This window comes from Mesoplodon densirostris, chromosome 3, assembly GCF_025265405.1.
Source record: "Mesoplodon densirostris isolate mMesDen1 chromosome 3, mMesDen1 primary haplotype, whole genome shotgun sequence".
Taxonomy (NCBI): Eukaryota; Metazoa; Chordata; class Mammalia; order Artiodactyla; family Ziphiidae; genus Mesoplodon; species Mesoplodon densirostris.
The window spans coordinates 139,102,816-139,124,191 of record NC_082663.1 but is presented as its reverse complement, the minus strand read 5'-3'; the positions used below and the strand labels follow the sequence as shown (position 1 = coordinate 139,124,191).

Sequence of the window (21,376 nt, the reverse complement as noted above, 5' to 3'; positions counted from 1 at the left end):
CCCACGTGAACGCAGGGCTGGCGCCGATCCCACTAGCTGCACAGCGCGTCGCGGCTCCGCGCGGGTACCTCGGCCTTTTGGTCCTGGAGCCGGCGCTGCGCGGTCTCTGGCGGGTCCCCCCTGCCCTGGCCGGGCGCTTCTCTGGGCTCCGGCTTCTGCCTCCCGGCGCAGCGCGTAGGCGGACACGCGGGCCGGCCGCCCCCGCAGCTCCTGGCCCTGGTGAGTGGGAACACCACGGCTCCTCGAGGGCGGGGGCTCTGAGGTTCGGGGCAGGCGGGATCCGAGGCCGGCTTGGCCTACCCTGGGGTCGGGCGGGTGGGGCGTCCCCTGCGCCCACGTTCCCATCTCTCGGCTGCTCTTTGTCTCAGCTGCTCCCGGACTCTTAGAGTCGTAGCCTCCGCTCATCTCGCCGTAGCCCTGATCAGTTTCCTATCGCCTTAGTTAACCCAGATTCTCCCTGCCCATCTCCCTTCTCATCCTGTCCCTCTATCCCTGGCCTCTACTGGTGGGCAGGTTTGCATCTCTGCCTGATGCCTGGTCCTTTTCCAGGGCTTGGTTCCCTTCCCTATCTGGGGCTTATTCCTCCAACTCCGGAGGGACCTGGTTGTGACAGACTTTGGCCATCGCTGCGGGGGGCGGGGGGCTGGGTCCGAAGTTGTGTGTGGGGTGGTGATGGTGTGTGTGTGTGAGACTGAATTTATGAGTAGGGTTGCCTTCCCAAAGAGGTGGATGGGCCTGAATGTTTAAATGTGGGAAGGAATTTGGATGTCTGAAGTTTTGTGTCCCAAGTTGTGCGTGTGTGTAGGAATGGCATTTCTGCAAATGTCATATGGAGTGTAATTTACAAGGGTTGTTGTGCAAGGACGTGAAGGTGTATATGTATGGGGTTGTGTGTCTGAGGAGGGGTGTGGGGTTTTGTGTCTGACGGCATTCATGAATGCGTCAAGTGTGTGTGTGTTTGTGCGTGTAGGAATTGTATGACTGATGCTGCATGAATGGAGTTGCATTTCTTTTTTTTTAAAATTGAAGTATAGTTGATGTACAATATTATATAAGTGACAGGTGTGCAACATAGTGATTCACAATTTTTAAAGGTTGTACTCCATTTATAGTTATTATAAAATTTTGGCTATATTCCCTGTGTCGTACAATATATTCTTATAGCTTATATATTATAGCAATATAGGTTATTTTATACATAATAGTTTGTACCTCTTAACCCCGACCCCTAAGTTGCCCCTCCCCCCTTCCCTCTCCCCACTGGCAACCACTAGTTTGTCCTCTATACCTGTGAGTTTGTTTCTTTTTTGTTATATTCACTAGTTTGTTGTATTTTCTAGATCCTACATATAAGTGATATCATACAGTGTTTGTCTTTCTCTGTCTGACTTATTTCACTTAGCATAATACTTGGAGTTGCATTTCTGAAAGTGTGTGGGTTGTATGTTGAACAGTTCTGTGTGTGTGAAACTGTGTGTGTGCAGTTGTGTCTATGTCAGTTGTACACAAGAGGTGTGTGAGGTTGTGTGTTCAAGTGTGTGTATGTGGTGTGTGATGTATGTGATTTCCTCCTTGTCTTTCCCTCCCTGCACTCACTCCTCAGGCTAGCAGAGTATTGAGATAAAATGTATGGAAAGCATCCTTGTTTGCCCACTGTAGGTTGCTTCAGCTTTAGAATGTAGGAGTTCCTTCCTTTTTGCCCCTGGCTCTGAGAGATGCCCCTCTCATCACATCTAAGAGTCTGGAGGTTGTGAGAACCAGGTGGGGGACCCATCCTTGAATCCCTGAAGATCCTGGAACACTAGAAGGGCCGTTTCCTGAGTAGGAAGCCTAAGAAGCAGGGCCAAGAGAAGGCCTAGGACCAGGAGAGACTAGAAAAGAGAGAACCCAGGATGAGGGGAGAAGGCCCCCGGGGGTCCAAGAGAGACTGAGAAGGGGCCAAGTGGAGGCCAAGATCCTGGGAAAACAAGTTCAAGTCAAGCATTTCTTGGCAAGTAATGCAGTCAGGACCGAGCAATGTTGCTGGGAAGACCGTCTCCCTTGTCAACATTTTTCTCAGTCCTCAGTCATGTGTCTGTTGGATTTCTGCTTTTTATTAACCTTGGTTGTCATCTATTTCATGCTCACTAGGTGCTGTTCTAAGTGTCGCGTGAATTGGGCCATCAAAGCCACACAGAAAGTGACCAGTTCCTGAAAGGTGGAGTGGGATTTGAAACAGAGCTCATGTACGCTTTTCCTCTAGGCCAGGGATCTCCAAAATTTTTCAGTAAAGGGCCAGAGAGATTGTATGGAGACCCATAAAATCTCTGTTCCAACAACTCAGCTCAGCGCTTGTAGCACAAAACTAGCTGTAGACAGTACGTAAAGAATGAGTATGGCTATGTGCCTATAAAACTTTATTTACAAAAACAAGCAGCAGGCCAGAATTGGTCCTTGGACTATGGCTTGTACATCTCTGCTCTGTACCATTTTTTGTAAGGAAGAGATAGGAAATAGACAAAACTAGCTCTGGAGTTTTTTGTGACTAGTTTGGATCTCAGCTGAACACTCCCTTGGGACCCATGGGCAGCTTCATGTTATTTCTTGGTGACTGAGAACATACATCTTAGAGATGAGGGAATAATTACACAGTTCCCATGTAGTCTGTGGTCTCCTGTCCGGGATTTTTCACAGCCAGCTGAAAAAAAAATCACGGTTTCAAGTGACAGATCCTTTGAAGCAGGACCCCAACTGGGGTTTGACATTGGGAACCAGGGCTTAGAGCTGGAGGAAGCAGGACCTGGAAAGCTGAGGCAGATAACCCCATCCTTGGGATATGGGGAGGGTGAAAGAGGACAAGAAACATAGTGATCTCAGAAAAGTAGCTGCTCAGCCAGCAGCAGCCAAAAAAAAGTTCAGGGAACTACCTATTGGTCTGTCTCTGAAAGACTCCCAGCCTGATCTGGATGGATTCAGGCACTGGGGTTGGGGTTAGGGCTTGGAGGGGGTTGGTGGCAGGGAGAGGTATCTGAAGCACTGATATCTCAGAGAGAAGCTGGGGGAGGCCAAGTTCTCCTTACCTGTACAGCCACCCCAGGCAACCCAAATATGCACAGTCTAGCACAGGATACAATATTTACTGTCTTTCCATGGCTTGGGGAGTTTTTTCTAGGAGTTAAATGAATCTAGCATATCTGTCGGGAAGCAGAGAGCCCACTCAAAAAGGGGAAGTGAAAATTAAGGACTGTTTACAGGGTTAAACCAGTAAAGTTGGCACAGCACTCAGAGATCTGCAAGAGTCGGGGAGCTGTAGGGAGGGAGCAAGACGGGGACCTGGGGAGAGCTGTGGCTGTAACAGAGGACTGCCTTTATTTTTTATTATAATACATTTTGATATATAACATTGTGTAACTTTAAGATGTACACCATGTTGTTTTGATATATTTATATATCGTAATGTGATTTCCATTGTAGCAGTAGCACCTCTATCATGTCAAGGGAGCCAAGAACACTCAATGGGGAAAGGATAGTCTCTTTAAGAAATGATGTTGGGAAACTGGATAAGCAGATGAAGAATATTGAAATCAGACCCCTATCTTACACCACTCAAAAAAATTAACTTGAAGTGGATACAAGTCATAAACATAAGGCCTGACACTGTAAAACTGCTAGAGGAAAATGTAAGGTAGAAGCTGCTCAACTTTGGTCACAGCACTGATTTTTTTTTTTTTTTGATATGACACCAAAAGCACAAACAACCAAAGCAAAAACCAAGTGTGACTACATCAAACTTAAAAGCTTCTGCACAGCAAAAGAAACAACAAAATGAAAAGGCAACCTACAGAATGGGAGAAAAATTTTGCAGACCATATATTGGATAAGGGGTTAATATCCAAAATATATAAAGAGCTCATACAACTCAATAACAAAAATCATAAACAATCTGATTGAAAAATGGGCGGAGGAACTAAATAGTCATTTTTCCAAAGAAGATGTCCACATGGCCAAGAACTGCAGAGGATTGTTCAGTGGGAGCTGTGGCCTTAGGTAGAGGAATACAGTCAAGGCCAAACAGGGGCCTGGCAGGGGATGCTGAGAGAATGCTCCACCTACATCTCCTCCCACCTTCCATTCTCCTGCTGTTTTCTATTGGCCAGACTGAAAGGGCAAGGGAGCCCGGGCAATGCCAACTGTAGTGGTCAGCCTTTTGCCTGGGGATGAATCTATAGGGATAACAGAATTGTCAATATGCCTACAAGAGGGGTGTTGCCACCTTTTGCTGTGAGATCAGTATAGGTAAGCCTGCTTATCTTTCTGGAATAGGAGGTGCCCAGGGCCCACGATACTTTTCGGGACACCCATGCAAACGTTTTTGCTTCTTTTAAAATCAGAACAAAGAATTTAACTTTCAAGTCAAAGAAAATGTTTTAATATGTAATATTACTGTTCTCATCTAAAAAATGGGGGTGAAATTTACACAACAGAAAACCAACCATTTTCAAGTGGCATTCAGTGGCATTTAGTTCATTTGCAACATTGTACACCAATCACCTTGATCTAGTTTCAAAATAATATATTCCTTTTTATACCAATTTGGCATACCAAATTATACCAAATATAATTTTAATATATATTTTAATGGAGGAAGGGGCCATGAAGGCAAATTTTCCTCAGACTCATGAAGGCAAATGTTCCTCACAATTTCCAAGCTGCCCTATACATGGAAGGTGTTTAGTTGGTAAAAGGATAGGCAAGTTTTATTTCTTATATGCATTTTATTTAATATGTATTAAGATATAATAAGCATTTCAAGTAATGATCTAAAGTTTCCACTTTGGATTACATTTATTTAGGTAAGTAAATAAGATGACATGGATATGGCTGAATGTCAAGAGTCTGAAGTTTGGGAAACAGTGCCTGGCACCCCAGAGTGACTCTGGACATCACATTTTTCTTCAAAAATGGATCCTGAGGAGGTGCTGGGATCAAGAATTATCACCATTTCCATGCCATGGGACTCTCCCTCTCCCTGTTGCCCACTTGGGCATTCACACAGAGCAGCTGCATTTATTGGGCACGAACGGTTTGCCAGGCACCTGCTGATTCTGTCGTTGTGGAAAGCCCATTTGGTGGCACCTCCAGGCTAGACACCAAACTGTATTAATTTGGGGGGCTAACCACAGAGTGCCTTGTTTAAGGCGCTGAGTGAAGTTGATGCTCAGCAAAGATTTGTTAGTCTGGTTTGTGAGCTGCGTCAGCTCTCAATTACTTGTCATGATCTCATGAAATGAGGGGGCTGGAGTTAGAGAATGGCAAAAACGTCCATTATATGGTGACCTACTTCTCTGTCTCTTCCCAGCCATGCCTGGGAGTGATTCTGAAGACCTTGATCTTTTTCTGCCAGGACATGACCCTTGAACCCCTGGCAGTGTTCTCAGGTGGCCCAGCGCAGGCACATCCCAACAGACCGACACCGCCCCTCCCCTGCTGTTTGGACTCTCTCTGAGTTCATCACCAGCTTCTTCCACCTTTCCCCTCTTCCCACATCCGCCTCCTGTCCGGCCCCTCACCAGGCCCGGGCCCCTTTGTACCCCGCAGGTAGACGATGAGCAGCCATGGCAACAGCTTGTTTCTGCGGGAGAGTGGCCAGCGGCTGGGCCGGGTGGGCTTGCTGCAGCGGCTGCTGGACAGCCTGCGGCAGAGGGCGCTGAGAACGCGCTTGCGCCTGCAGACCATGACGCGCGAGCACGTGCTGCGCTTCCTGCGCCGGAACGCCTTCATCTTGCTGACCATCAGCGCCGTGGTCATTGGTGAGTCGTCTGGGAGGGGCGGGCTCTGCCCCTGGAGGGCGAGGACTTGAGGGAAGTTTCCCGCACAGCATATGTCTTCCCTCCACTTACTTCTTCTCACCTGCACAGGTGCACACGTCCACCATTCCCCGTCCCCAGGACGTGCTCACACAAATAGGTATACATTCTTGCAAACACATCTGTGGGTACACACAATGTCTCATCTATATGCGTGTGTATATACAGGCATAAGTGTACACCATACAAACGCACACTTTCTGCATTCGAACACACAAACATGAACACATTTTTATGCGTGCACAAAACATACAGGTGCAAAAAAGTAAACACACAGTTGCACACATATACTAGAACTTATAAACACGTTCACACACACATGCATTCCTCTGCACACACAATGGCACACTTAAGAGCTTGAATACATGTGTACCCCCGTGCTTGAACACAGTAACATACACACACCAGTCATACCTGTATACACACATAGGAAAAACATGTGCATCTCAGATACATGGACCCTCATATACAGGCACAGATACATGTGCACAAGTGAGTACACACTATCACATATGTGTGCATATGTACACATGAATGTGTGCAGACATTTACACACATATCAACATAGTAACACATAAATTCACACATTCCACAATGTACACACAAACATGCACATTCATAGAATGTTTCTCTCTTTCTTTCACCTCTACCCACACACACGCCCTTCTTGGGATGGATGGATGGCCCCTGCTTGGGACCCAGTGACCAAATTCAACTCTACAGACCCCTCATTTTGGCCCTAGGGGTCAGCCTGGCCTTTGCCCTGCGCCCGTACCAGCTCAGCTACCGCCAGGTCAAGTACTTCTCTTTCCCTGGAGAGCTTCTCATGAGGATGCTGCAGATGCTGGTGCTGCCACTCATTGTCTCCAGCCTGGTCACAGGTGAGAGAGCCCAGGCCAGTGTTGGCGTCCAAGACCCATCCCAGAGTCCAAGCTGAAACCTGGAGCCATGGCTGTTCCAAGCATGGGACCACCTCCCCAACTCAGGACCTCAAACATGGAGCATGCACGTAGCTCTGAGTCTTTGGCCAAAGCCCTGATCCCAATCAGACCTGGGTTCCAGAACCCAGATGATCTGCAATACTTATCTCAGTACCTTTCCTGTACTTTTCCTTGGAGGTAAAATACCAGCCTGAGAGGGGCTTAGTATCATCCAGAGATGAAAGGAAGGCTGTTGTGGGGCAGCCAGGGAAGGTAGCTGGGATGTGGTGTGGAAGGTAATGGAGTGGGACGTGGATGAAGGTGTTTGAGATACAGATGACAGGGTGGTGGGTGGAGGGGGGGTGGAAGTATGGATGGCCTATGCAGGGGTTGGCAAACTTTTTCTGTAAAGGGCCAGGTAGAAAACATTTTCAGCTTCAAGGACCATGTGGTCTCTGTTGCAACTCTTCAATTCTGTTGTAGTGCAAAAGCAGCAGCAGATTAGTTTGTAAACAAATGGGCATGGCAGTGTTCCAATAAAACTTTATTTACAAAAACAGGCAGCGGGCCAGATTTGGCCCATGAGTGGTTGATTGCCAATCTCCAGATTTGGGGATGGGTACGAAGGTAAAGGGAAGGAAGAATGATTTCTTGGGTTGGGTTTCCTTAGAAGCAGAGACTGAGAAGGGGCTATTTGCACAAGTGATTTATTGAGGGGTAGCTCTCAAGAGAAACCTATGAGGAAGTGAGGTGAGCAGGATGGGATGGGGAAAGAAGCTAAGTAGAAATGTGGGTTCAGAAGAAGGTTGGCCTCTCAACCTGATCCCACGGGGAGCTCTGGAGAATGTGCAACACTACAGAATTGTTCTCCACAACTCTGCCACCATCTAAATCAAAGGAGCTGGCCTTTTGAATCCCTGTACCAATCAGTCACTGGCTGTAGGTCTCCCATGGGGACTTGGTGGGTGAGTAAACTCCTGTTCTGCTGAGGGCAGCCCTCAAGAGAAGGGGGCAGCATGAGTTGTTAGCAGCCAACATGCTCAGCTGTGGAAGGATAGGTGTATCAGCATGATAAAGGGTGTCTTGATAGGGGACCAAAAGTATCTACTACAGATAGTGTATAGTGAGCTGGGTTGGAGGGAGGTGTGATTTTGGGGTGGATAGGAGGATGAAGAGAGCAATGCAGATGAGCTTATGGTGCAAAATAGGGGTGAATAGAGGATGGAGTGGGGGTTGAAAATGTTGGCTTGGAATAGAGAGAAGGTTAGTGAAGTGGTGCTTGGGATAAAGGATGGAGTGGAAGGTGTATTTGGAACATAGAATGGGAGTTGGAGGATGGCGGTGTGGGGTGGGGCAAAGGAGGAGGGATGCTTGGTGGAATGGTTGTAGCAGTGTGGGGAGTGTGGAGCAAATGGATGGGAGAGTGGGTGGTGGGGTATGGTTGGGGCTGCTCGGGCTGTACCACCTGTCCTCCAGGTATGGCGTCCTTGGATAACAAGGCAACAGGGCGGATGGGGATGCGGGCAGCAGTATACTACATGGTGACCACTGTCATCGCGGTCTTCATCGGCATCCTCATGGTCACCATCATCCATCCTGGGAAGGGCTCCAAGGAGGGGCTGCACCGAGAGGGCCGGATCGAGACCATTCCCACGGCTGATGCCTTCATGGACCTGGTCAGGTGACGTCCTTTCTAATTTTGATGGGAATTCCAGCCCTACATGTAACAACCTATACTCAAGGGGAGACAAAGGGGACTGGCTAATCCAGCCTGGAAATGCAACACCCAAGTTGGGCCTAGTTTTTTTGGTACCTATTTTCTGTCCTGGAGCCTTGCACAAATCCTCTGAGAGCAGCTTACTCCTAAGGATATGATCTTTTGACCCGTAGGCTAGGGAGGCTATAGTTGCAGCATCTTGAGATGGGCTCAGGACAAATAGTATTTGTCTGGTGTTCCCAAGATCCATTGGAAGGTGAATGATTCTCTTAAAGTAGCAAGATTTTGCCTGCCAGAATCAAGGCTGGTCATAGTTCTACCCTAGTCACTGACTTGGGGGGAACCTAGCGTTGGAAGAGCTCAGGAGCTTTCCGTGTTTTTTTTTTTGGAGACATCACTGTGTGTGAATTGAAGTCCCTGAGGTGGCATGAGGTCGTACCAAAGGGCTCAAACAGGCCTGAATTTGAGGTCCATCTGTACCCCTTAGGAGCTGTGTGCCTTTGGGTCACTTACATAAATTCTTTGTGCTTTGGTTTCTTTGTATGTAAAATGGGGACATCAATACCACTCACTTTTAGGATTATTGTGGTGTTTAAATCAGATCACATAGGTAAGGCACTTAGCTTGGTTTTCAGATGTTGGCTGCTATTATTACCGTTGCCATTGCAATTATTATTACTGTTATCAGTCTAGATTCTCTTCTAAGGTCTAACCACGTTCATTCATCTGATGTTTTTCTGCAGAAATATGTTTCCGCCCAACCTTGTGGAGGCCTGCTTCAAACAGGTCAGGGGGAAGTACATAGTCTGATCAAGGAGGTTTGGAGGGTTGGGGGAGCTTGCTGCTGAGTGAATGGTCCAGGAGTGAGGGATGGGAAGAAGGACCTGACAGAGCATTGCCCAGGGGCTTTTGGAAGAGTCTGAAAGAATGTACTTCCTATTGGTGTGGAGATCAAGGCAAGGTTAGAGAGAAGGACTTAGGTCAAAGGCTGCCTGGGGATGGTAATGGAGGAGGAACCAAGGCTTCTGATCATAGACAGTTGAGGAGACAGACCCCAAAACCTGTCTGAGCATTGCCCAGGGAGCTTGTGAAAAATACAGAATCTATACTCATTCTTCCATTCATTGGTTGTTCACTCCCTCATTAACCTGTTTATGCACTCAATTTGCTATGCATTTGTCTATGGCCCAATATCTCCTTATTTCAGTTTAAGACGCAGTACAGCACGAGGTTGGTAACCAGGACCATTGTGAGGACAGAAAATGGATCTGAGCTGGGCACCTCCATGCCTCCTTCATCCTCAATGGAGAACGGAAGCAGCCTCTTGGAAAATGTCACACGGGCCATGGGCACCTTGCAGGAGGTGCTGAGCTTTGAGGAGACTGTGCCTGTGCCTGGCTCAGCCAATGGCATCAACGCCCTGGGCCTTGTGGTCTTCTCGGTGGCCTTTGGTCTGGTCATCGGTGGCATGAAACACAAGGGCCGAGTCCTGCGGGATTTCTTCGACAGCCTCAATGAGGCTATTATGAGGCTGGTGGGCATCATTATCTGGTGAGTGCTGGGCTGTGACAAGGGTGGGGTGTTGGTGGTGATGGCACACAGAAGAGTGTTGTCAGGGCTGGGAAGTGAGGCTGTGGGGCAGCTCCTGAAGTGGTTGTTGGGACCACTTGGCCAAAGTCATTTATATATGCATCGGTTAGTTCACACCCTCACTCATTCACTTACTCATTCATTCATACCTTTGTGCAATGATTTATTCACTCATCCACTCCCTTGTTCATCTATTTATTCACTCATTTATTCATTTGTACTCAAGCTTCTGTGCACTGTTCATTCAGTCCATCATTTATCTATCTTCTCATTCTTCTATGGATTGGCCAAATTATCCATTCATTTATTTATTTATCTTCATTCTTCCATGAATTGGTTCATTCATTTTCCCATTCACTTGTTCATTTTTCTGTGCATTGGTTAAGTCACTCATTCATACGTTCATTCACTCATAAATGCATTCACAAACTCATCCATGCATTAGTTAATTCTTTGATTGATTGATTGATTTACTCACCAAGTCATCTATTCATTTGGACTCATTCTTTGACTCACTTGTTCATCTCTACATTTGTTATTCTCTCATTCACTCAATCAAATATTCCTTGCATTCATTCATCCATTTGCTTAACCCACTCATTCATTCACTCACCCATCATTCATGTCTCATTTGCTCATTTTCTCACTCATTTATCCGCTCACTGATTATTCCTTAATTGACACATTCATTCATTCATTCTTTAAATCCCTTCATTCTTTCAGCAGACATTTTCCCAGACTGACTTTATTTTGAACTCTGGAATACAGAGATACATGGAATTCAGTCCTTGTCCTCAAAGATCTTTCAAAGTCTTGGAGGAGACAGGCACATATTAGATAAATATAATACAAGAGTCAAGAGACATTAAAAAAGTATAGGGAATATGGATAAGTAAGCAGCCAATGAGAGATATGCAGTGAACTCTGTCTGGGAAGGTGAGGAGGAAGTCATGGAGACATCCACCTCTTAGTTGGGTCTTGAAAGGTGAGTGAGAATCCAACAGGACAAGAAGAAAGGAGAGGCACTTCAAGCAGAGGGAATAGAACATGCAAAGCTCGAAAGAACCTGAGTTGTTTGGAGAATGGTAAGGAGTTCAAGAAGGTGGGAGCCTACCTAGGGAGTGGTGGTGGAAGATGTTAACGAGGCTGTCTTCCCAAACTGGGGAAGACTTTGTACATCATCCCAAATAATTTGAAAGTTGGGTGGTGGGCTAGAGGCTAAGTTGAGAGCTTGGAAAAGCAGCTGAGGGGATTGGGAGGGGAAGCTTATCAAGGACGAGCAAGAAGATTGAAAAGGAATATTGAAAGCTCAACTGAATTGGGAACCATGAGTTTATAGCGATGTCCTTGGCACGTTTGGGAAAATATCCGTATGTGCCAGGTGGCTGAGTATAGGAGGAAAGAAGTCATATGCAATTGATCCAGAGTTGAGGAATTCTGCAGAGTGTGAGAAAGGAAAGATGGAGGTGAGGGATTTGAGAAAGGAGTTTACAGGTTATTCACAGAGGTAGGTCTGGAGTTGGAGACAAGTCAGCAACCACCCACCAGGGCTAACCTCAAGCCCAGCTTGGGGAATACAGGTGTGACTGGAGGAGTCCCCTGTATCCTCATTCCCACAACCTCAGCTTGGGTCTCATCATTTCTGACCTAAGCTGTTGCACCACCTCCCCAAGCAGTCCTCACCTCCTCCAATACATCCCCCATGACAATGACCAAGTGTAGACTTCAATTTCTAAAGAGAGAGAAATAACAAAGGGATCCTGGTGATGGGTGAATTATGGCATCACTGGCAGAAACTCACAAAACTAAGCAATGGGCTGTTTTGAGTGGAAAACAGGTGAACCCCCTATGAACTTGCTTCATCTGTCTTCTCTACTCTTCTTTTCACTCACTGCTCCAGCTATACTGGTCTTCTTTCTGCTCCTCCAGTACTTCTAGCTCACATCCATCTCAAGGTCTTTGAACTGTGCCTGCAATGCTTTCCCCTCAAACATGCATGGTTCCTTTTCATCATTCAGGTATCAGCATAAATGTCACCTCTTCAGAGAAGCCCTCCCTGACCACTCATTCTTACAGCCCCACTCACTGATTCTCTTTTGTAGTTATCACCACCTGAAGTTTTTAATGACCTATTTCTCTGTGTATTGCATAGTTCCCCCATTAGGATGTAAGCACCATGAGGGCAGGGACCATGTGACTGGAACATAGTAGGTGCTCAATGGATATCTGAGTGAATGAACAGATAATTTAATAAGACAGGTTATTTATAATTAATTTTTTATTGGAGTGTAGTTGATTTACAATGTTGTGTTAGCTTCTGCTCTACAGCAAAGTGAGTCAGTTATATATATATATATATATATATATATATATATATATATATATATATATATATACATATATCCACCCTTTTTCAGATTTTATTCTGTATAGGTCATTATAGAATATTGAATAGAATTCCCTGTGCTATACAGTAGGTTCTTATTAGTTATCTATTTTATATATAGTAGTGTGTATATGTCAATCCCAATCTCCCAATTTATCCCTCCCCCACATTTCCCCCTTGGTATCCGTAAGTTTGTTTTCTACAGCTGTGACTCAATTTCTGTTTTGTAAATAGGTTCATTTGTACAATTGTTTTTTAGATTCCACATATAAGCAATATTGTATAATATTTAAGACAGGGGGTTTAAGATGTCTGTGGGAAATCCAGGTGAAATAACTTAGGGCTGGTGAATGAGTGAGAATATGTACTTATAGGAAAGAGAATAGGGGCATACAGGTTACAAATGTAGAGCAAAGAGTCGGGGGAAGTGAATAAGGGAAGTTAGAAGGCCAGAGATAGGGAGTGTCTGGGCAATGTCTAGGGAAAAAACCCTGAGGACAGTGATTATTTCGGGGGACTTGAATCGGGGGGTGGGTGAAGGAGAGACCTTATAAGAATGTATATGTTGGAGTTGTAGGAACTCTTCCGCTCTCTGCAGGCGAGCTGTGGGTAAGCAGGAAGAAAAGGTGGGGTTTATTTGTGGGACCCAGCCCCACTTGTTATTGTGTGGGGAAGGTTGGAGTGGAGTAGGGTGCTGTATGGTGTGTGTTGCCTGGCTCCAGGGTCTATGTCGCAAAGCCTGGGGGATGCTAGCTCCAGGCTTGGAGGGGAGGTCATGAGGGAGGCCTGACAGGTGTCTGGCTTGGCCCAGGTATGCACCTGTGGGCATCCTGTTCCTGATTGCTGGCAAGATCCTAGAGATGGAAGACATGGCCGTCCTGGGGGGTCAGCTGGGCATGTACACCCTGACCGTCATCGTGGGTTTGTTCCTTCATGCCGGTGGCATCCTGCCTCTCATCTACTTCCTCATCACCCATCGGAATCCTTTCCCCTTCATTGGGGGAATACTGCAGGCCCTCATCACTGCCATGGGCACGTCTTCCAGGTATGGCCTTGCTCCTCACTACTGGTACCCTTCCTAGGTTCACTCTTTGCCTTTCACAGGCTCTCTTAGGAGTCCTGCCCTCTCTGCCACTACAGAACCTCATCTGGGGGCTTCCCTGGTGGCACAGTGGTTGAGAGTCTGCCTGCCAATGCAGGAGACGTGGGTTCGTGCCCCGGTCCGGGGGGATCCCACATGCCGCGGAGTGGCTGGGCCCGTGACCCATGGCCTCTGGGCCTGTGCGTCCGGAGCCTGTGCTCCACAACGGGAGAGGCCACAGCAGTGAGAGGCCCACGTACCGCAAAAAAAAAAAAAAAAAAAAGAACCTCATCTGGGTTGTATAGTAATGTCAGGTGCTCTTGAAGGTCTCCAGGTGGCTCGACACCTGGGCCCTGATCTTTGTCCTGGGCTGGCTCTCCTAACCCCTTTCCTTCCTTTTCTGTTTCTCTATTTATTTGTTTATTTTTAAAATATTTATTTATTTGGCTGCGCTGGATCTTAGTTGCAGCATGTAGGATCTTCGTTGCCACGTGTGGGATCGTCATTGTAGCATGCGGGGTCTTTTTAGTTGCGGCATGTGGGATTCAGTTCCCTGGCTAGGGATCGAACCCAGGCCCCCTGCATTGGGAGCATGGAGTCCTAACCACTGGACCACCAGGGAAGTCCCTGTTTCTCTATTTAATATGGAGGGAGAACCAGCTGCAAATTTTGAGGTTAAGACAAAGGGTCCAACATGCCTCATGATCTCAGTCATTTTCTACCTCATAGGGTCTCATCTCCCCTTGAGATGGCCTCTGGGAGCCCCCTTGGCTTCCTTCTTTTTTGTGGTTTCAGGGGTTTCATAAAGAGCTCCCCTCTTCACCATCAGTCAAATTCAAAACAATCTGAGATGTATCACTAGAGCCAACCAGATGGAAGAAAAGTATCATTTTTATTGCTTGTAACACCTATTGGAGAATGTGCCTTTTGATCTGTGGCCAAAGAGGATTGGTGCCATTGTACCCCAGAATTAAACTCACTGGGTTGCCACAGGCATGGACACCCAAAGATCCCCTTTGTGGGTTCAGGATTCTCACTGCATGATATAAAGCTGACCAGACAGAGCACATGTTTTATGGACCAGCTGATCCCACATGGGGAGAGAGAGACCTAGAAGGTTAGTGTAGCTGAGGTCACTCCCTGAATAAACATGGGAAGTGGGGAATAGGAGTCTTCTGTAATACCCCTCTCTTAGCCCTGAGGTGTGGGAGCTGAGAAGGCCCTTTGCCTCCTTTCTGGGAGTGGATAGTTAGAGTGAACTGGTGACATGAACTAGTGTCTAGTAAGTAGCCCTCAGCTATTGGCTTTAGGTGGGTCAAGAGACCTTCAGCCTGGGGGACCTCATTGCTGTGTGCTCTCTGTGTCATGAGGAGTTCCTCTTCCCCACGCACAGTCATCAGCCTCTGAAATGTTAGACACCTGCCATCTTCCCCTTGCTCTAGCTCCCACTTTGCCTTCCAGTGTTCTCAGGGGGAGCCCTCCCTTGGCCCATTGCCACCACTTATTCTCAGCCCTTGGGGTTCTCTCTCCCAGCTCTGCAACACTGCCCATCACATTCCGCTGTCTGGAGGAGGGCCTGGGTGTGGACCGCCGCATCACCAGGTTTGTGCTGCCTGTGGGGGCCACCGTCAACATGGATGGCACTGCCCTCTATGAGGCCCTGGCCGCCATCTTCATCGCTCAAGTCAACAACTATGAACTCAACCTGGGTCAGATCACAACTATCAGGTGAGTTGGCCTTGGGTGGGACCTGCCAACAGCTGAGACCTAAGAAGTCATTAGCTTGGCTGGGGGTGTTGGAGGGGAGGGAGTCACAGCAAGAAGTAAAGGGAGCCTTTGGATGTTGGAAGGGGGATGTGTTGAGGGGTGCAGGAAAAAATAAGACATGGTTCCTGAACTCAGGGAAGATCCAGTCTAATGAAGGAAAAAGACACACTGATGATGATGATGATGATGACGGTGTTGGTGATGATGATGTAGATTACAGAGGTGATAGTGGTGATGTTGTTGATGGTGCTGATAGTGGTGATGGTAGTGATGGGGGTGATAAGGGTGGTGATGGTGATAGTGGTGATGATGATGATGGCCAACATTTATCAAACACTTGCTGTGTTTCATACACAGCATTAAATATTTTACAAGTGTGGGCTCTTTGAATGACATCTCATGATGTCCCATGCATAGTTCCATTACTGCCCTTGCCAAATTAAAAAAAAAAGATTATCTGCTTATTATGGGTAGCGTAAGAGTTTTGGGAATCCAGAGAAGGATTATCTGACTCAGCTGATGCTGTATAGCTTTCTTTTTCTTTCCATTTTCTTAGCCTCTCACGGAATAATTTCCACATGCAAACAGGTGTCTCTTCCATCATCTTCTTTTCAAAGTTCGCTGACCTTTGGAATTGCAGCCACCTACCCTTGGGGCCACGTCCTGGACTTTGCCTCTGCTTAGCCTGCTCTGACATCTCGAGTATGTGCATCGTGGCCACAGTCTCCAATCTCTCCATCCTCTTACTTTACTTCCCCTATATATTTTCTTTAATTCCATGAAAAGTTTTGCTTCTTCAACTCCTCTCATTCCCTCCATTATGGTTTCACTTTCCCTTTATGTGTTTTAGTTCAGTGCCTCTCAAACGTTTATGTGCATACTAATCACTTGGGAGTCTTGTTCAAAAGCAGACTCTGATTCAGTGGGTCTGGGTTGGGGCTTGAGATTCTGCATATTTCTAACAAGTTCAGAGGTGATGCTGATGCTGCCGGTCTAGGGACCACACTTGGAACCATGAGCTTCCAGACTAGAGTATGGAGCTTCATTCTTTCATTTTCTTGAGAGCGTCTTTGACATCCTTACCCCTTAGTCTTTCCAAATCCTCAACATTGGGGATTTCAACCAACCACTTTATCTGTTCCTATGTCAAGGTGTCTGAACCCAGCTAGAGAAAAATCTGCCCACTGTGGTGATTACTGCAGTGACCACTGCAAGACGACGCATTACATTATCAGCTAAGTGTATTTCCACTCAGCAATCCCTTTATATCAGTGATTCAAAGTCTTGGCTACACATTAGCATTACCCAAGACCACCTACTCCCTGAGGCTCTGACTTTGCTATGGTGGGGGTAGGGTATAGGCATTGGTATGTTTGTGAAAACTGCCCAGGTGATACTACTGTGCATCCAGGGTTGATAAACCACCCAGTTGGTGGCACCATTATCCATCCCTCATTCCAAATCTTCACTCTATTTATCTTCCAGCTCCATTCTCCAATTTTCTTCCGTGTAAAAGATTATATTGCCTTATACCTCAGGGGTGTCACTGAGGTTACTACTGGGTGTGAACGGATGCAACTTTCTGCTCCCACAACTCAAATTTATTGTGGTATGCATCCATCCATGCTTTCTTTCCCCTGATCTCAGTTTAAGCATGGATCTGTTGCTCTATTCAAAACTAATTCCTCTACAATTCCCCAAATCTCATCCCTCCTATCTTCTGACTCTGTCAGCTATTCCATTGCTTACTTGCATTTTCAACTCCACTGCCTCTACTTGACCTTCCTCTATAGCATATGAAGGCATGCTGATGTCTCTCACATATTATAAAAATAAAGACCTTAGACCTAGAATGCTAATGATCTCAGGGAAGCTGGACTCCAGTGCCCATGCTCTTTAATGGAGCATCCTACCCTCCCTAACAGCTCTCTGCCCCTCTTGGCTACATAGGGATTGTGAATAAAGGCAGGTACCACAATGTCATGCAGTATAGTACAAAACTGGCTTGGCTGGAAATACTGATAACTGGCGTCAGCAGCAGGATGGAGTGCTCTCTCTTTTTATAGGGGTTCTGAGAGACCACTCTGCAGATATGGAAAACAGGCTGAACTTGGGTCCCAATGGCTTAGGGACATTCAGGGATACAGCTTAAATCTGGGCACTATGACTGGTAGCATCTGGAGGTTCTGTGAGATGTTGAGCCCATGTGAAGTCCCTTCTACTATGGGTAGAGGAAGTCCCAGCTACCTTGTTACCACACAACCCAGAGATCGCCTCTGAGTCTTTCTTCAAACAATCTTCCTTGCCTTTACAACAGAAGGCTGTGGTATGAGAAGCCTTTTCTAGGGGAAAGCAAGGATGCAGTGAAGATGACATGAAGATAATTTCAAAGGAACACGTTTTGATTTGTTTGTTTGTCTAGCTTAGGGTCCCAAACATTGCAGTGAGCACTTTTCATGGGAACTTCCACATTCTGGGGAGTAGAGAAGTCATCAAAAAGGGTAAGGACTTTTGAGGGGTGTTCTTAAATGGATCAGGGAACTGAGCATCACTTCTAGCTTCTAATCTATGCAAAGAGCTTGGTGGCAATGGCCAGCTTGAGACCCATCAGGTAATTGCTTCAGAATTTAGAGGCAGATTGTGATTGGATGGTTAGAGATTCCTAGTTTGGACTGAAACTTAACAAAGTTTGAGTTGGATTATTGGATCCAGGTGGAATTAGCTGGATCTTATTATTCCATTGAGAGCATGATGCCTGCCTCCCAAGGGCATGCACAGATCACTGTTTATGTCAGGGCCAGCTCTCAGAAGAGATATTCTCTCTCACTTAAGATAATAGTAATAATAACCCTTCTTGGGGCCCTATTCTCAAAGCACTGTTCTATTTTACTGCTCATAATAACCCCTCAAGGTAGGTATATGTCTACCATTCTATAGATGAGGGAATATAGGCTCTGAGTTTATGTCCAAGGGTGTACAGCTGACAAATAAAATCTGCTGGACCCCAAAGTCCATTCCCTGTTCGTGAGCCCAAATGTTTGCTCAATCACTGTTCTGTAAGAGATATCATCTGTGTTAAGCATCTTGAGTAGCTCTATGTTCACGACTATAGAATTTGGGAAAGGACTTCAGAAGCCACTGGGGGGGGGGCGTCAACCTCAGGGCCCTAACACCTTTCCTGGCAAGCCCAGTGGTTTTATAATTCTTCTTAGCACACCATGCTAGACATCCGAATTGATGCAGGAGCTAAAATCTAGCCTACTTGTGATCCAATCTGACCCTCTACTTGATGGTAGATCACCATCTCTTTCATTTTCTGTGTGTTTTACCTTTTAGTTTTCCAAATCCTTATATGTGTAGATGTCTAATTTTTTTAAATTCACTCAGCACCATAGACAATTTCTTCTTTTGACTCTAAATTTGGTCCACCTTCCAGAGTTCTGTTCCTGGCAGCTGGACCTGTCTATACTGGCCTACCTAATTCTAGCACATGTGCACATGGGGAACTCAAGCTTCTGTTTTACGGCTGCTGCCCAGGTTGATTCTTCTGCCTTCTTCCAGTCCCCAGAAGCAACTAGTTAAATCCTTACTCTTGCATCTGCAATATGAATTGTTTAAAACCTCTATCACTGGGTGGACGTCTAACCAGATCCCAGCAAAGGACGAGGGAACATAACTGCGTTGGCATTCAATGAAAGTCGCTTTGGATTTGCTCTTTATTTTTGGGAATTTGATTTAAGATGCCCTGGGAAACTGACCCCTTCCCTCCTTTTGTGTCTCTTCTGACACTACCTCATCTCTCCCTTCCCTCCTCCTGCCTCGCTGTGTTCTCTCTCCACGTGCAGTATCACGGCTACAGCAGCCAGCGTTGGGGCTGCCGGCATCCCCCAGGCAGGTCTGGTCACCATGGTCATTGTGCTCACCTCGGTCGGCCTGCCCACTGAAGACATCACGCTCATCATAGCTGTGGACTGGTTCCTGTGAGTGCTCTTCAGACTCTGGTACTATCTGCCCTCGGACCCACCACTCTCCCTGCAGCACTCCCAACACATGGGCTCTTATTCCAGCAAGGACAGAGTTCTAGAATTTTATTTATTTATTTATTTATTTATTTATTTATTTATTATTATTATTTTTTTTTATCTTATATGACAAACAAAATCTATTTTCAGCTCTCGAGGTGAGTTCTAGAATTTTAGAATGAAAAGGTGGCCTGGGGGAATATCCCAAGACATGTGGATCCCAAATTCTGTAGAGTTAACCTTGGGAAGTGGGGCAGGGAGGAGGTAAGCAATGGGGTCTTTACCCGTTATCTAGAAAAGCCCTGCTGTACCTGTTTTATGTAGAAGTCACCAAAAAGGTGATCCTTGGGGGCAGAGCTGGCTTGCAAATTTAAGAAAAAATTCTCAACTTTAATTTTTAATTAATTAATTTATTTATTTTTGGCCACGCTGTATGGCTCGAGGGATCATAGTTCCCCGACCAGGGATTGAACCTGCACCTTTGGCAGTAAAAGCGCAGAGTCCTAACCACTGGACCGCCAGGGAATTCCCTCAACTTTTAAAAATAGGAGGTTTACATATAAAAATCTGGACTTTTGTCCCCACTTGGGAGCTGTCACCTGGATCTGAGTCTCATTTAGAAGGTCTTCAGTCTGGCCTTGTTTACTCACAGTGGTTACCTTCCTCATCCTGTATGCTGTTCAGCTCATAACCCCTAATTTTCTATACCAGACGTATACTTTTTTTTTTTTTTTTTTTTTTTTTGCGGTACGCGGGCCTCTCACCGCCACGGCCTCTCCCGTTGCTGAGCACAGGCTCCGGACGTGCAGGCCCAGCGGCCATGGCTCACGGGCCTTGCCGCTCCGCGGCATGTGGGATCCTCCCGGACCAGGGCACGAATCTGTGTCCCCTGCATCGGCAGGCGGACTCTCAACCACTGCGCCACGAGGGAAGCCCCAGACGTTTACATTTTTTTTAAAAAAGAATTGCATTGCTAATAACAAATGTGAGCATATCAGAGCTTGGTCCACCCTGTGTTAGACTGGAATGTGAACCCCAACTTCTAGGCACAAGCACCTCCTGGCTGCTGCACCCTCTTCTCTGTGGAGCTCTTCAAACCTTGATTAACGGTGGCTTGTCTCTCCCCACCCCCACCCCCGCCCCCTCCAGTGATCGACTTCGCACCATGACCAATGTGCTGGGGGACTCTATTGGAGCAGCAGTCATCGAGCATTTGTCTCAGCGGGAGCTGGAGCTGCAGGAAGCTGAACTCACCCTCCCCAGCCTGGGGAAGCCCTACAAGTCTCTCATGGCACAAGAGAAGGGGGCGTCCAGGGGACGGGGAGGCAACGAGAGTGCCATGTGAGAGCCCCCAGCTCTGCCGCCTAGAGGAGGGAAGGGGGCTGGGGAGGGAGTTCCTGGGGACGACCACTGCATGAGTGACTGTGCACTGAACACACATGTTCTTTCCAGCGCGTCTGGGGGAAACTGAGATAAAAGAGCAGGGATGAAAGATGTCTAAGGGCTCTGTTTCTCTCTGGGCGTGTGCTGAGAATTTGTGGGAGGGTGATGAGCAAGGCAGGGGAGGAGATGTTTTCCCTGGGATTGGGGGTAAGGGGAGCTTCAGGGTCCACAAGGTGAGCGATCAGCTCATGTTCCTCATTTTCTCAAGGAGTGGTGGAACTCAAGAAGGTAAAGGAAAACTACTATTTCTCATAATAAAACAATATCCATGACCTCTGTGTCGGGAGTCCCTATGACCACCTTCAGGTTTGATGATTTGCCAGAAGGACTCACAGAACTCGAAAAAGCTCTGATGCTCACATTTATGGTTTATTGCAGTGAAAGGACAGAGATTAAAATCAGCAAAGGCAAAAGGTGCAGGGGGCAGGGGCCAGGAGAGACCAGGTGTGAGCTTCCAGTTGTCGTGTCCCAGTGGAATTGCATGCACAGCTCTTATTTCTCCCAGCAATTATGTGTGACAACACATATGAAATACTGCCAACCGTGGAAGCCCACCTGAGCCTTGGTGTCCAGAGATTTTATCAGGGTCTGTCCTGTAGGCATG

General features: G+C 46.8%; 1 protein-coding gene and 1 non-coding gene across 3 annotated transcripts; one reads left to right on the top strand and one right to left on the bottom strand.

Annotated features, from left to right (window-relative positions):
* The first annotated feature begins 131 nt into the window (after positions 1–131).
* Positions 132–21,035, top strand: SLC1A6 (solute carrier family 1 member 6). 2 transcript variants are annotated; one of them, XM_060092108.1, is made up of 11 exons: positions 139–219; positions 2,131–2,225; positions 5,578–5,789; positions 6,590–6,727; positions 8,243–8,447; positions 9,227–9,269; positions 9,691–10,034; positions 13,271–13,504; positions 15,074–15,268; positions 19,153–19,287; positions 20,479–21,035. In XM_060092108.1, exons 3-11 carry the CDS (start codon positions 5,585–5,587, stop codon positions 20,672–20,674), a joined length of 1,695 nt encoding a protein of 564 aa, XP_059948091.1. In that variant the 5' UTR covers positions 139–219; positions 2,131–2,225; positions 5,578–5,584; the 3' UTR covers positions 20,675–21,035. The 2 variants fall into 2 exon arrangements, with proteins under 2 accessions (XP_059948090.1, XP_059948091.1); XM_060092107.1 differs by lacking the exon at positions 2,131–2,225 and having other exon boundaries at positions 132–219.
* Positions 14,090–14,162, bottom strand: TRNAW-CCA (transfer RNA tryptophan (anticodon CCA)). Its single transcript has one exon. It is a non-coding gene; the product is annotated as a tRNA-Trp (tRNA).
* Positions 21,036–21,376: the final 341 nt, after the last annotated feature.

Coding starts and splice junctions, on each gene's coding strand:
- SLC1A6 (XM_060092107.1), top strand. CDS start 5,585: ATGAGCAGCCATGGCAACAGCTTGTTTCTGCGGGAGAGTGGCCAGCGG. Junction 15,269..19,152: donor GGTCAGATCACAACTATCAG/GTGAGTTGGCCT, acceptor CTCCACGTGCAG/TATCACGGCTACAGCAGCCA. Junction 19,288..20,478: donor ATAGCTGTGGACTGGTTCCT/GTGAGTGCTCTT, acceptor CGCCCCCTCCAG/TGATCGACTTCGCACCATGA.